This window comes from Halictus rubicundus, chromosome 12, assembly GCF_050948215.1.
Source record: "Halictus rubicundus isolate RS-2024b chromosome 12, iyHalRubi1_principal, whole genome shotgun sequence".
Classification (NCBI taxonomy): Eukaryota; Metazoa; Arthropoda; class Insecta; order Hymenoptera; family Halictidae; genus Halictus; species Halictus rubicundus.
Window position 1 is genome coordinate 14646511 of NC_135160.1, and position 15429 is coordinate 14661939.

Sequence of the window (15429 nt, forward strand, 5' to 3'; positions counted from 1 at the left end):
ATCCTGAGATTGTACTATAGCATTTTAATAGAACCTATGGCTTATCATTTATGAAACTCGAGTGAAACCCAATTTTACACACGTTTATTATATTTTACACAGTAGAAATAAATCCATAAAGCTGGCGAACCCTACCCGGGATGCCGACACCAACGGACCTCACAACCTTTATCTTTTACACTTTACAAACGACCGTATCTCAGAAGTGTTACAAACATTTCTCATCGCGATACAATGCCGGCATTGGAAGATATCGCTTACATTGAATGCAATGTAATAATTACATATAAAATAGAACATTTTGGAGATAACGCTCAGATCTGTACAACCAAGAAATTATACATTCATCGTGTATACATAATATGTATATCTCTATTTATGTAAATCTATTAGAAATGTACATATACGTTAGTTTTTTTTTTGTATCCTTAGTGTTTAGGGACATGTTTTAAAGACTGTCGTGCTAACATCACGAATGAGTAGTTAGAATAGTTAGTGGTGTGAAGATAAACGAATATGTAACCGTGAACCGCAATGATCATGTAAAAAGCTATGCTAGAGAGAGAGTGAGACAACTCGACGATTTTAGAAATAATAAAATTATCATCTGATGAGATTCGCAATGAGACTCGTGGGAACGAAACGGATAAAGACGTGCGGCATTGTCATATGCACACTTAACAATTGCTCAATGTACTCTTAGTTCCTAATCGAGGAACAACATTGCATTCTTCCAATATGTAGACGGCATATGTAGAATGCTTCCAAAAACGGTTCAAGCATTTTTCACTGTATTCGTAAAGTTCAATAAAATCACATAAACAACCACCTCTAAGTTAATTTTACGTTGCACGAAAAGCAAAGTAGTTTGCATAGAAAATGTATATAATCTTAGTACCTGATCGAATTGTCTAGTAAGATTCATAAAAATACAGTGGAAAATATTCAAACTGTGAAACAATCACCTCAGAAAACATTCTGTACAGAATATATTAAACCTGTTTAGTACCGCATAACAGTTTAGCAAAAAACACTCCCTTTTGTATTTACAGCTATGTCGCTACATCACTCACTGTACCGATCGATTTGCATATATTCGTCTTAATGTTATATATTAATATCATTACATCAACGCCCTATCGTTTCTATACTTTTGATTAGTACACAAGGTTGAGTCAACATCTTTGATAAAAGATGTACTTTCCTCTTTCTATCTCCAACGGGCCCGAGTCAATATCGATAGTGGCAAATAATACTTTACAATCAATATTTGTTCAGTGTCGATAAACGTTTGCTAATGTGCACCTCGCGTATTTACAATTTTCCTTTAATTTATTTAACGTCTGTCGTTCTTGATTTTTGCCATAAATAATAATAATAATAATAATAATAATAATAATAATGTTATTATGCTACAACGCTCGTTATTCCTCATCAGTTTTTGGCATAGGAACCTTTCCGACTTCACGCATCATCGAGCTTCTTTCTAATCAACGATACTAATACTGTTTGTTTAAATTATGCAAATACAATTCGATCCTCATGGCAGCATCTACGATATCTTGAATTAACATACATACATGTTTACGTGCACGCGTGTTCTAAAATCATCGTTTTTCCGACCAGTTGAGCCAAGTCGGTTGATTTTTATTGCATTTTCTTTACACAGAGAATAATTACTGACGGTATTTGCGCTGCAATATTATCACATCAAGCTTTATAATTTGTTCCACTGCTGACACTTCAATATTTACATTCACGACAATGAGCTCCACCTGCCATCTTCGCCTGACCATTCTTGGGATTTTCTTTTTCTTTGTTTTCATTAAAAAATTTTGACTTCCGTTTAAAATTCCTACTGATATATAAATCTGATAATGCGAGCAATACTCGTAGCTGGTTTTTCTATTTTTTTTTGTCTTCCTACATAAACCTTCGTAAAACAACTGAATAAAACCATCCACTTTCCATAGAAAATGGCCACGGAACGTTCCAAGACACAAAATCATGTCCGGTTCACATAAAATGCTTCTACAAAACTGTGTAAATTACAAATACATAATTACAGATTCTTATATACAAACATACAGTCTCGTCATGGAATGGTATGACAATATATATTATATATTATCACTTAGCTTAGATACTCTTATAACTGTTTCTCTTTTGCGACTATAATACAATGCTAAACTAAAAGTACACATTACTGGCGAATATTGAACAATGTCGATGATGGCAGAACAAATAATAAATCCTGTTAAAAAAGAAAAACGACGATCTACCGTTAAAAATGTAATTTACACGAATTCAAATAATGTCATGGTACACGAATCGGGAAATGACAACATTCCGATTCGCATAACGATCATGCATCATGAACAAGCCGAATAATTACAACGAGAGATGAGATCGACGAAACCGTTTCGCAAGGGTAAAGAATAAAAATGACTGCCTATGTCTTTTCTGTCTAAGCAGACTCTCGAGGATAGCGGAAAAGAAATCCCTACTGAAAGAAGCTCAGTTCAACGCGTGACTGTTTCTACGTCTTAGGAACACCCTGCTATTCACCGGATAAACTCTGGTCAATAGTATCAATGAGCTGCCAAGAGCAAGTTTAACAGGTGCCTGTCGACCACCCGGCAATCTGATAAAAACAGTGGCTACGGCCGCAACACCGTCATCAGTTGGTTCAACCGCGACCGGTCTCACGTCATTATGAAAGCTGCCTAACTTATTGCGTTTACTTTTTCGCTGTGGTGAACTTGGACTGCAATCGTTACCATCCCGATCATAAATAATGGTAGCCGATGCGAACGGTCTCTTGGCCATGTGTAACATTTCAACAACGTGTCTCCTACGTGCTCTGCGAACGTCGGCTGCTTGTTTCGCTTTCCATGCAACCACGCAAGCAGCCAGGAATAAAAAGAAACACGAGAAGAATACAGAAAAGAAAACGAAAAGGTCGATGTGTAGTTGATCCTGCCGGAAGAAAATCATTCCATAGGAAGCTCGACCACTTATTTCAGGATGAACAGGAGCAATAGCTCTGAGGGCGATGTGGAATTTTGTTTGATGGAGTTCGTGCTTGTCCTGCGGTAAAGTTAACACTAGCCGATTCGTGAGATTCCTTACGACCAAGATCGTGTTCCTATGCGCAATTGTTAGGAAAGTAGCGAGACTTTTTGCATAGCATTCCATTACGATGTACTGAGGACCAGTACTGTTATTCGAACTGTACGAGTATATATTGTGCGAATGCTTGTAAAACTGTGCGTTTCCTGAACCTTCGCGCCATGCAAATCTACTGTCCAATTCAACCTAGAAATAATTTGAAAAATCATGAAAACCTCAACGTTTTGTAAATGGGTCAGTGAAAGAGACATTTAATTAAACTTACATCCTGGTAACCAGTTGTTGTATTTAAATTGACGACGAAAGAATCGTCGCGGGGACTGAAAAACAGATCTAAACCTCCTTGAGTTACATCCACCATAACTCTAATGTCAACGTTCATGAAACGGGGTTGCACCATGTAGAATACTGTCTGACCGGGATTTAACGGTTTTGGTTTCATTTTGCATTCGTCTGTAATTGATTCGAATGATAAATAACAAACGACTAACAAAATTATTAGGAAACACATAGTAATACATATTATTGGAGGAGTACAAACCATAGGATCCTCCTGATATAATAGAACATTGCAATTTGGGAAAAGTAATACTTAGTTAAAGTGCTCAGTGCACGAATACATGAGTTTTATGTTGCGAGAAAACTTGTAACAAATATTATGGTAATGGCTATGACGTGAACTTATGCAACGAAATATTTTAAATGAAATAACGGAGAGCAGAACGATGATGATGACAAATGATGTATTGAAATTAATTACCTATTAATTTGGAGTCAAAACACATTTTGTTATCAACTGTTACTGTTTTGTAACATTGATGACCCATTGTTGGATTGCCGGCATAATTTTCTTTGCATTTACTGCATTGCACCATCCAACATGGTGGCGCACCACCAGTATTCGTACCTTTTATAGGACCGCTGGTACATGATGAATTACTTTCGGTGTTATTACCACAATTGCATTTTTCTCCCGTTACAGGGTCGCAAGTGAATCCATGACCATGGCATTCACAACTGAAAAAATATTTCATCAGTATATTTTTTAATATATTTCACGTCAAGAACCATTTTAACAAATACTAACGGTCGACACACATCGCGAAGATCTTCTGTTCCTCGGAAATAACCCGTCATGCATTCGCCGCACTTGTCACCCTTTGTATTATTTCCACAGTTCACGCATTTCGCTTTAGATACAGGGCCTTCGACTAATTGCTTCTTTAATAACTCTGTGGACATTTTATTTATAGAATTCGGATCCTAGAAATAAAATCCATATCTCAAATTTATTCATTACGTTGTATTACGTGAACTTGGAAAAAATGGAAATTACCGGCACAGTCATACTCTCGTTAATGCAAATTCGAGTATGCCCGTTACAGTATTCCAGGCATGGCACGCATTGTCCATTATCTGTTGGATTTCCAACAAATAAGGGTAAACACTTGTCGCATTGTGGCCCCATTGTATTATTATGGCACTCTAAACAGACGTCTAATTTATCTGGACCGGCACAATTACTGTGGCCGTTACACTGGCACTGAATTGAACAATTGGCACCTACGTAACCGAAATCACAACGGCAAACATTTGGTTCTACACATGTTCCTCGGACGCATCCTTGCGTACACATTGGTACACAAATTTTTCTAAAAAAAGAAAGTACAATTATACACGTAGGAAAAAATATGTTTAGTCCTTTTTATTGTATCTTATCTAAATCTTACCTTCCAAATTCATTAAATGATGCTGGACTGAAAAAAAATATAAATAAATTAATGAACTCTACAGATGATACTATTAATGTTTAGGAGAAAAAAAAATTACGTTTCAGTTTTGTATCCATCACCGCACATGCATTCGAATCCTTCTACCAAATCAAAGCATTTTTCACTTTTTGGTGAGCATGTATGGTGACCATTGGTACATTCGTTTTCTGGTGGACATCGTACATAGTGCCAAGAGAATACTGGTTTCGACAATGCACTTGTTACGTTGTCTGGATTTTCGAGTATTTCTGCATAATGTGGAAATAATGTAGTTATGAGTGCTGAAATAATTCGTAAGTAAACATTTTTTCCAATTCGACGCTAAATCAATTAAAATAATGTCACTGTTCTTTAATAACTATCTTACGTGGTTCTGTCTGAGGAAATTGTTGATAATAAAGCACTTCGCATGTACCACCAGCTGGATGATCAGTAGGTGCTTCGAGCGAACCCTCTGTACATATTCCTTGACCAGTTATATTAGCTGAATCTAAAGAGCACCATCCACAATGCGAATGTTTTAGACATGTACTACATTGCTTGAAAACTGAACATGGTTCAGGGCAATGATCAATATCAGAATTACGCAGTACTAAACCGCATACACCGCCAGCACAGTACAGTGGTTGATACGATGGAGAGATGCACTGAAACAAATTTATTTTAGAATTGTATCGTATACTTAATTGCTTGACGTTGTTACTGTTATATATTTACCTCGTTGAGTTGTGTTGACCATCTACATTCCCGCCATCCTCCCTCAGCTCCTGTACCTTTCAGACATTCCTTGCAATCTTTATGATCGGCGCATCGTTTTTCACACTGTGTGCTTTCCATTTTAATACTGGATCCCTCAAAAATGTCACCTGATACGCAATTCCAATCGTATACAGGTTCACGAGTTACTGCAACTCCTAATCCATCTAAGGACATTTAAGTATTTATTTTAAAGCTGTTTCTAAGCAGTACTGTATTTTAGACAGTTTCTATAACTTACAATTCAGGACCTGTCGTGTCCATGCGCATCCCTCAAGACTGTTGCATTTCTCACAATCGCTTGCTGGACACTGTCGTTCACGGCACTGATTTACATCTACCACCGATGTTTCTCTGGTATCACACTTATATAATTCATCGCAATCTTTTTCATCCGGTATGCACTTTCCGTGTACACCAATCGTACAATTTGTGCACCACTTACATATCGGTTTCTCACTTTTATAATATGGCCATTCTGCTAAGCATTCTGTACAAGTTCGAAAGTTTTGACACTTTCTGGTTGCCATCCATTGTGAGTCACAAACAACTCCATTCGATACTTGAGCTTGACTAACATTACTACATCTGAAACAGAATGTGTCTTTACCATTTTTCTAATCAATGGAGAAACTTGTTTAAACAAACATTCGATTTACCTTTTGTTCTTACTATCAGATTCTTCGTTTGAGAAACAAAATGAAGCATTGTTGCCACTAAATGTAGTAACAGAACAAAAAGAGCATCCAAAATATTTTCTGCAAGTTAGTTTATCCGTCCAGAGGTTGCACAAATCCTCGGGTATATTTATGAGTGTAACATGACTTTTAATTCCCCCATCGAAACCGCCAACAACGTACACAGCATTCGATTCTGGATCAGCATGAGTCATTGCGTGAGCGTATGCTGGCGGTGGAGGACTTCCAATAACCTCCATATCTTTTGTTATTAAACGAATCCATAAATTACAGGAGTATTTGTATGCGATCAACGAGTCAGAAGTATTGTGAGGATTTTGGCGTCCTCCAAATATAACCATGTACTCATCGGTAGTGACTGCGGAATGAAGAAATCTAGCTTGTGGCTGTAACATAGCAATACGGTTATCATTTTAATTTGTCTCCGATACAATAATGAATAAACGTTCTCTTACCAAACTATTTCCATCAGTAAGATCATCGTCAAATGGTGGAAGTACAGACCACGTGCGAGTTATATAATTCAATGCATATAATTTATTTGAGATGAATGTTCGATTTATTGCATACGTATATCCACCGAAGATATAAAAGCTATCCGACTTGCTATGGTACACTGTTGAGTGGCCATAAACTCCTAATGGTCCATTGCCAACCGTATTTATAGTATCCCATGTTTCCGACTCCAAATTGAATTCCCATACTGTGTCCAGGTAACCGTACTTAGGACTAAATCCTCCAATCAGTATCAAACTTTCTGTTTCCCCATTTCTGCGTAAAGTCAATGTATGCCCAGCTAAAGGCCGTGGTTCTCTTTTCGATTCATCCTGCATAATTTGCATCCATCTCTGATTTTGCAAACTGAACTTCCAGAAATCGCTCAATGTATTGTTAGACAATCCTTGAACATCTTCTTCTTTCATCGACAACCCACCATAAACGTATATCTGTTGTCTACTGTGGACTATTTCCGTCGCATGAAAGTATCTGCCTTGAGGCATAGAAGCTTCCGAAGTAGATTCCACAGTAATAGGCATCCAGGTGTTATTTTTAGTGTCAAAAAGTCTAATATCATTCAGAGGTCCATGGCTGAGTGAATATCCACCAAACATCCATAGGCTACCTCGTCTGTCCGCGACCAACGTGTGACCGAATCTTGGTAGCGTTTTTCGTAGATGATCTAAATGGTCTGCCAAATATTCCGAGTTGAACAATTCGGTAAATATCAGTTGATGATCTTTGATTTTAATTGAGCAATCGCGTCCTCCGTACCCAGGCGTGCAAACGCAACGTCCGTAACCTTTATCGCAAGCTCCTTGTTTCTTAGATGACGTGCAGTTATTTGGACATATCTCAATGTCACAATTAATTCCGACGAAACCGACTTTACATAAACAATTCCCGTTTCGGCATTCCCGGTTTCCAGGACAATTGTCGCATGTCATTATTATGTAACTTGCGTTGAAACCTTCGACTTCGTCCAGCTGTTTGTAATGTACAGTAAGAAATCCGGACTTAGCTTCTACCGTTACCGGATAATCTGTACTCTCTGTACAATAAACACCCAACAGCTGACTTTGATGACTAGTAGTTGAAGAAACGAATTCGGGAAGTCCGTCGTATACATAAACGCTATTCTCTTGACAACTAACATTAATATCATCGTGTATAGTAAATTGTATTACACTCTGTGGTCCTGAGAGCATTGTGTCCGATGAAAGATTCGTTTTCGGACTGACTATCCAGAGGCATTCTCTTGTCGGCGATTCTCCAAAATGACTTTCCCATAATGACAATTGCGAATGCCTGCTGCCAAGACCTTGTTTGCCAGTTCCATCTCCTCTTAACATACCTCGCGATATACAACCATAATAACACATTCCACCGCTTCTCGGATCACCATAATACCCTTTCTTACAACGCTGGCACATATCTCCTTGAGTATTATCGCGACAGAAACATATACCAGTTTGTCGATCGCAAATTTCAAGGTCTTTATCTCCGTGTTCATTGCAGTTACACTTTTTACAGCCGAGCGGTGTTGTAGCATTACCATAACTACCCGCTTTACATTCCTCGCAGTATCTGCCTGTGGTCCAGTCTTGACATTCGTCACAGATGCCTGGCCCTTGCATGCAAGTAGAATGATTGTAACAACCACAATTTGTTCTACAGTCTGGTCCTGTCCAGCCGAGATAACATTCGCATTTGTAATCGGGTGCTTCGCTGCAGTAACCGTTAACACATTTCTCGAAACAGGTTTTCGTGCAGTTCTCTTTGCCGTCCCCGTTGAAACCTCTTTTGCACTGACAACTGAAACTACCGTGGGTGTTGGTGCACAATGCGTCAGGATGGCAATCGTGCAAGCCTAAGTCGCATTCGTCAACATCTGGGCATTGAGCGTACGCCCAACCTGATTCGTCGGCCTCTAACGTAGTGTTTTGATATTCATTAATCACTAAACTACAATTTACATGCGGTTGATTGAAGTCTCCTTGCACGCATGCTCCCAAAATGGGATTTTCCAGACTGTAACACCAACCGCAACTTAACGAGTGTAAACAGTTAGAACAGTTTGTGTGTCGACTGCAGCTTTTGCACTGATCGTTGCCTGTTAAGGATGATCCCGATCTTGAAGTGACTCCCATAAGCCCGGCTTGATCCATCCATTCCCGGCACAAACCGAACTGATATTCAGACGTGTATACCGAGAATGAAAAGCATTCCTGAGTGGCTTCGCACCACACGCATCTCCCACGCTCGTCTAAGCATTGTGTGCAATTCGAACGTTGTCTGCAAGGAATAGGGCATTGATCGAGACTAACAACAGCATTCGGCAGTCTACCTATTCTTGCACATCGAGCCTCCTCTGTCCACCATTCGCACAAATTACTACCAACACAAGATTCGCAAGAGATGTAATTAGAACAATTAGCGCAAGCTGAAGGTGTGATGGTCAGATAATGCCATTCACGAATCGGATTACCATCCTCATCCCATTCCATGTCGGCTACACAACTTTCTGTTTCGTTGATGGAACGTGAAAGGCATTTATTAATAATGTCACACCAGCCGCACGACGAGTCGGTTAAACAGTGAAGACAGTTTTTGTACTGATGACAGGATCCATTTTGATATGGTTCAAGATATTCAAATGTAAATACTTTCGGATTTTCGGTTTTCTTGTTATGGGTGATCTCCATTTTGCTCGCGTACGCGTAACTTGTAGTAACCATTCTTTTCGATTCAAAATCTAATAAATATCGACCTGGCATCAACATCATCTGATGTCCATCTGGCCATTTCGTTGGTATACACTGTGATGTCTCGGCAGTTAAATTTGCGACTAATTCCTGAAAATATTCGTTCAAAATTCTAAATGACATATATAATCAATGATGGTTTAAATTATTAGTTAAAAGATAAAAAGCAATTTACCAGTTCTTCGGGATCACTGCTCCGTGATACATGAAGTGTTGCGCTGTTATAACTGACGCAAATCTTTAAGTGTTCTACCGTATTGTCCCAATAATCCTGCGGAGGTCTTAAAAACCCAATTAATCTAGCTATCATTTCTCCACCAAGAGCAGACTCGGTTTTTGCTCCTTGCATAGACGGAACGTTAAAGTCAACTGTTGTAGCATTGACTATTGTTACCGAGTCGGGTTGGCTAAAATTCACCGGAGGTTTATACTTCAAAAATGTTAATCCTGGCCTTTTATCCATTTCACGACACTCCTCTACTTTTATAATTTCAGTCCCTTTGGGACCCCACCATCCAGGTATCTGAGACACCGTATCGTCTCGTAAACCGCAAACCCCATAATTATCATCTTTGTGGTGACACCGTGCGTTCTGAACACACCAAGTACAAGTTCCTAAATTTAACTTGTTGGAAATTGATTTTTTTCCACGTGCTGTTGTACCCCAACCGCCGCCGGGTTGGCCATGTATCAAACAAGAATGACAATCTCCAAGCGCAGGACAAACGCCTGGGCAACGAGTCGTCTGAAGATTAGTTGTGCAATTACTACCAATTGTTCTACCGTAGCATATCTGAAACAATTGAAACTTGCATGACAATAACTTTCTTACAAGGGATACTGTACGTAAATTGCCTATGTTAAAAAGTACCTCGTCTGCTGAGCACCAACCGCATTCGGGGTTAGCTGAACATTCCATGAGACTTTTATGCCTTGAACATATTTGTTCAGGTTCTATGTAATCTTCGTCTCCTGGCGCAAGCATCGGTGGTAATGTATATGCAAGCAAATCTGCATTAACATTTCCATGATAACCACCCACTAATAACAAAGTGTTTCCATTGCGCACGTCTGCCGCGTGAGCAAAAACCCCCTGTTGTTTTGGATAACGGGAATCTAAAAATTACATGAAATATTCGAAAAAAAGTTCCCAATACTTGCTGGCATTTTTGGATAAACAGATTGAGGTTTCGACTTACCTTTGTCGTTTAAACCTAATACGTCGTGACTTACCCAGGCGTGACAGCCTAAATGATACAAATACATCTGATTATCATAACAAATTTCTTCTTTATTATGTCTATGAGAGTATCCGCCAAATACTACCAAATAATTTCCTGTAAAATTAATTTAATCATCATGTCAGCATTACAGTGTAAAAATGTGAAAATAAGATTGAATTGTGTCAGTGTCAGGGGTGTACGAGAATCCGAAAATTTTCGGAAACCCCGATATATTTAAGAATCCCGAAATTTTAAAGAACCCATCCCAACCCGACATTTTCAGGTTCTAGCACACCTCCAGTCAGTGTACTCACCTATAATGTTGCAAGTATGAAATGCCCGTTCTCTGGGAACATACGTATCCCTTAAATGTGCTCTTGGATAGTGAATTTCAGACCAAACTTTTCTATCAAGTTGAAATACAAACATTCTATCTGATAATTTACTAAATCGTGCCACACTAGCCACTACTCCCCCATAAACTAACAGAGAGTTAGTAGAACGGTGATATACAGTTGAATGAGCAACTACGCGTACGTCTAGTTCTTTACCTCCTCGAGGATGTACTTCTCTCCACCTTTCTGTGGTTGCAGTAGGATCAGCTGAAATTGAAATACGCGTATACTATACGTGTATAACTAAAATTTAATTATGCATTAATTAAGGCTAAGTGTAAACTTACATAAATTCAATTTAATTGTATATAGACTAGATGAAAATTCCCCATCAACTGTACTACCACCGAAAAGGTAAATATGATCATTTGCTAAAGTAAGGGTATGTCTTGTCAATTGTGGTGGATAGAACGGCGAATTTTTAGCTCGTAACGTCCAAATACGAGTGTTGACATTATAATGCCACAATTCATTTGATAAAGAACCATCTTGCACCTTTCCTCCATATATGACAAAACCGTCTGAAAACGAAATAAGATCACAAATTATATGAAATTTTTCGAAAATTTCGAGATTCTCGATTATATCAGGTTTGCCGAACATTCTCGAGAACCCCGACATTTTTGAGAATCTGTCCCAGTCCCGAATAAAATCCTCGTTCCGACCCGACATTTTCGGGTTCTCGTACACCTCTAACAACTAACCATTGTATCTACAAGCAGCGTGACCATAACGTGGGCTTGGTTTAGGCAATTCGTCAATAGAAGACTTCGTAGATTCATCTTTAAATGATTCGTCAGTTGATGACTTAGGCTCTTCAATAGATATATTTTCTTGAACAGGGTCTTCGACACTTTGCTCTTCCCAATTTGATATACCAGTTTTTATATTCGAAGCATGAAGTTCTCGATAAAGATCAAAGTCTTCAAGATTCCTACGATGTCTAACATAGCAAAGAAAAAGATATTTTTTAAAGCAACGATTAATATTAAAATGACATTTAATAACATCAAAGATATTCAAAATTCGCTTACCTTGCAGTTTGTGCATATCGAAGTTTTGTATGCCTAGAGTGTTTCCTTCGTAACTCGTCGTTTCTTTCTATTCTAATTGTACTTTTACTTGCTTTGCTATCCCTGGCTTCTTGAATCTTACTTTTGTGTGTTTTGTGTTCTGGGGTATTTCTAAATTCCGACCAACCATGACCATTTTCTGAATTTCCATAGTTACGTAGACTAAAAGTATTATTGTCTTTAATACTGGAGAGTACCCTCATCATGAGGGTTGACGGGGGAAGACCATATATCTCTTTTGCACCTGCACCCATTCGTTCTAACTCGATACCAATGAGTATAGGATCTAAATATTCTGTAGATGAGGTGCGTTCTATTTGGAAAGGATATACCACATTAGATAGATATTATAGGACATATGATGTAATTAACAAATTATGATAGACCATCGGGTATCCGACATTTTCGGGTTCTCGCACAACTCCAATTATAATCCTATAAGTGTACTAAAGAAATTTTCTTCTTACCTAGCACATTACCATACGCATCTTCCCACTGACTTGTACTAAACTGGTACACTTCCAAATCACTGAGTATATCATTGAGATCATAGCCACCAAAAACATAAAGAGAATCTGATTCCTTTATATATACTGCCGTATGTGCTGCTCGTGGCCTTAATCCACCTTCTGAATGTGAAAGCCAGTGCCATCTATTTAAGATGTATTATGTTTAGAAGCTAATATTTAACTATTTCAACAAAATAGAAGTCTAATGACATACTTGTTTCCTTCTGGATGAGTTTTATGTAACGAACAAGACTGTCCCGAATATCCATCATGACATTGACACCTTTTTGTATCACAGTCACCACCGTAACTACAATTATTTGGGCAAAGTGCCCTTGAACAATCTCTGCCACCCCAATCGTTTTCACAGACACATATATTATTAATACAGTTTCCATGATTTGTACAATTATTTGGACAATTTGTAACTGAGAACTCTGCATGAAAACCATCCAATACATAATTTGTATCACTGTATAATAATATTAGCATCTGTAAAAGGAATAATGAATGTATTACGGTGCTCCTTATTGATTGCACTATGTGAATTATTCATAAGTATATGATAAGTATTGGCATAGTCCATCGTTGAGAGATTTGATATCAACTTACATAACCAGATGATGATGTCACTTGCTGAGGCTCTGTCTTTCCACTGAAACTTCCTAAAAGTGGTGATCGAAAGGAATCTCCATCATAAACAAAAACATAATCATAACTGCATTCCGTTCCCATGGTACGGAAACTTAATGTAATAAATTGACGGCTGTTGTTTGCTGCAAAAGTAATAACAATATAATGAATGACTACAATGAAAAGAAATAATTATGAGAAAGATATATTATAAAGATGTTTACCTTTTATGAGCCATTCACAGTGGGAGTCTTGAGTATAATTTGAGCCTAAAGGTCCATCGCTGATAATTCCCCAAGAGTCAGTAAAAACTTTCCGTGTTTTATCACAAGGTACCTGTTTCGGAGATGTTTGCGGAGCTAATTGTAAGCCCCGCAAGAAGCAACTCCAAATTGTAATCCATACTGTGGTGGACGAAACCCACCCCATTACAGTATATTTACCTCAATGCTGCTGGATAAGATAAAGCTCATCATCCACGTTCATTGAATTAGTTTTTGTTAGTAATTACGTTGCGAGAGACTCGTATAAAGAGTTGTATCTAAAAAATATTTTATCGTTAATTCCATCATTCTACAAATGTTTGATTCTTATAAAAGCAGTTTTCTTTAAAAATAGTTTTTCATGCAAAGAAAACAAAAATATTGTTGGAAAAATACATTATATAAACATAGGTAAATTAATATATGTACCGATGAAAACAATATATTAATATTTAAAGGAAAATAAAATACACAATATTTCCAACGAAAGTTGATATTGCTTGTGCATAAAATAATCTAAACAATAGAAAACAATAGAATATTGTCGCTTATAAATAAAATTATACGTGTAATTGGAAAATAATCGACGCAAGACATAGCTGTGACTCAATAATAAGTAGTGTGCAATAAAGTATCTATACGGTGATTGTTTATAAAAATATTTATTAATTCGATACCATAAAAACAACTTCAATACGCTGCTATAATCGTCGAAGTACACGCTGTCACAGTGACACTGTACAATAATAATGCAAAGTCGAGCATACTGGGTCCGGAATGTATACACTTATTAAATAAAAAGTATTACACTGTAATAAATATCGACACACAAGTATTATACCGCGGAAAACCTGCAGTGTTCAGCGTGGTGAGAATTAAAAACTGACTACATATATACACTGTTGTTAGCGGAAAGAAAATCCGAAGAACATTCTTTATCGAAATAGATGCGAGAGAACCTCAGCTGCGATTGAATCAAAACATTATGTACGTATACACACATACACGTCAGAAAAATCTGCTCCGTGCTATGTTCTTGATAGTTGCATTCTCCGAACGCCAGTTGTATCGAAAGCATGTATCGCTCTATCTGGTTCAAATATTCTAGTGCGATACAATAAGCATCGAAATAAACGTGCAAATACGAACAGATGAAAATTAACGCGTAAACTCTGTTCGGCCTCGCCTGTTGACACCTTGACTGTCTCTGCATATGAGGTCAGGGTGGGGGCTCTTCGACCGCCATTAAATTCTCCTTGTTTCGAACGCGGTTTCGATATTCGAAAGTTTCCAGGGACACTTCGACTAAAGAAACCGCCATACAAATGCAGGTTGAGGTGTAGATACAGTATAACGTTGCTATTGAAAATAATGATTAGGTTATTCTGCTTTACCCACATTATTAAGAAAATATATTTGATTCTACAAGCATCATGCACAATTACATAATCAGTAAAAATGTTAGAAATACTGGGCTGGAATTTGTATAACTTTTCATTCTTTTTCTTCCTGTTTATAATTGTTATAGATATACTTCTCGTACATTATATTAAGCTACATACATTAGCTTACTGTAATATTTCCCTGTAGGGAAATTACAGCATTTATTATATTAGAAAAATGAAGATATATATTATATACAGTAGACGAATTTTCTATAAGAACACCAATATGATCTATTATTTTGAATATAAAATGTTAAATAATTTGAT

The 15429-nt window shown here is 37.6% G+C and overlaps 1 protein-coding gene across 3 annotated transcripts; it reads right to left on the reverse strand.

Moving 5' to 3' along the window:
• Window positions 1-65: 65 nt before the first annotated feature.
• Window positions 66-15204, reverse strand: Megf8 (multiple EGF like domains 8). Of its 3 annotated transcripts, none has more exons than XM_076798111.1 (24): window positions 14723-15203; window positions 13679-13995; window positions 13434-13597; window positions 13036-13313; window positions 12780-12964; window positions 12274-12625; window positions 11944-12182; window positions 11527-11760; window positions 11159-11446; window positions 10821-10958; window positions 10493-10737; window positions 9797-10414; window positions 6814-9711; window positions 6320-6744; window positions 5902-6248; window positions 5622-5827; window positions 5272-5551; window positions 4963-5185; window positions 4863-4889; window positions 4469-4784; window positions 4220-4395; window positions 3893-4149; window positions 3398-3585; window positions 66-3318 (listed from the first exon to the last, which is right to left on the reverse strand). In XM_076798111.1, exons 2-24 carry the CDS (start codon window positions 13881-13883, stop codon window positions 2518-2520), a joined length of 9090 nt encoding a protein of 3029 aa, XP_076654226.1. In that variant the 5' UTR covers window positions 13884-13995; window positions 14723-15203; the 3' UTR covers window positions 66-2517. The 3 variants fall into 3 exon arrangements, with proteins under 3 accessions (XP_076654226.1, XP_076654225.1, XP_076654227.1); XM_076798110.1 differs by having other exon boundaries at window positions 14395-15203; XM_076798112.1 differs by having other exon boundaries at window positions 4963-5152; window positions 13679-15204.
• Between the last annotated feature and the right edge of the window lie 225 nt (window positions 15205-15429).

Excerpts from the sequence above, each read along its gene's own strand:
- Megf8 (XM_076798111.1), bottom strand. The coding sequence starts at position 13,883 with ATGGGGTGGGTTTCGTCCACCACAGTATGGATTACAATTTGGAGTTGC. Across the intron at positions 10,959-11,158 it reads TCATACTTGCAACATTATAG|GAAATTATTTGGTAGTATTT; the intron begins GTGAGTACACTG and ends TTAATTTTACAG. Across the intron at positions 5,552-5,621 it reads GGTCAACACAACTCAACGAG|TGCATCTCTCCATCGTATCA; the intron begins GTAAATATATAA and ends AATTTGTTTCAG.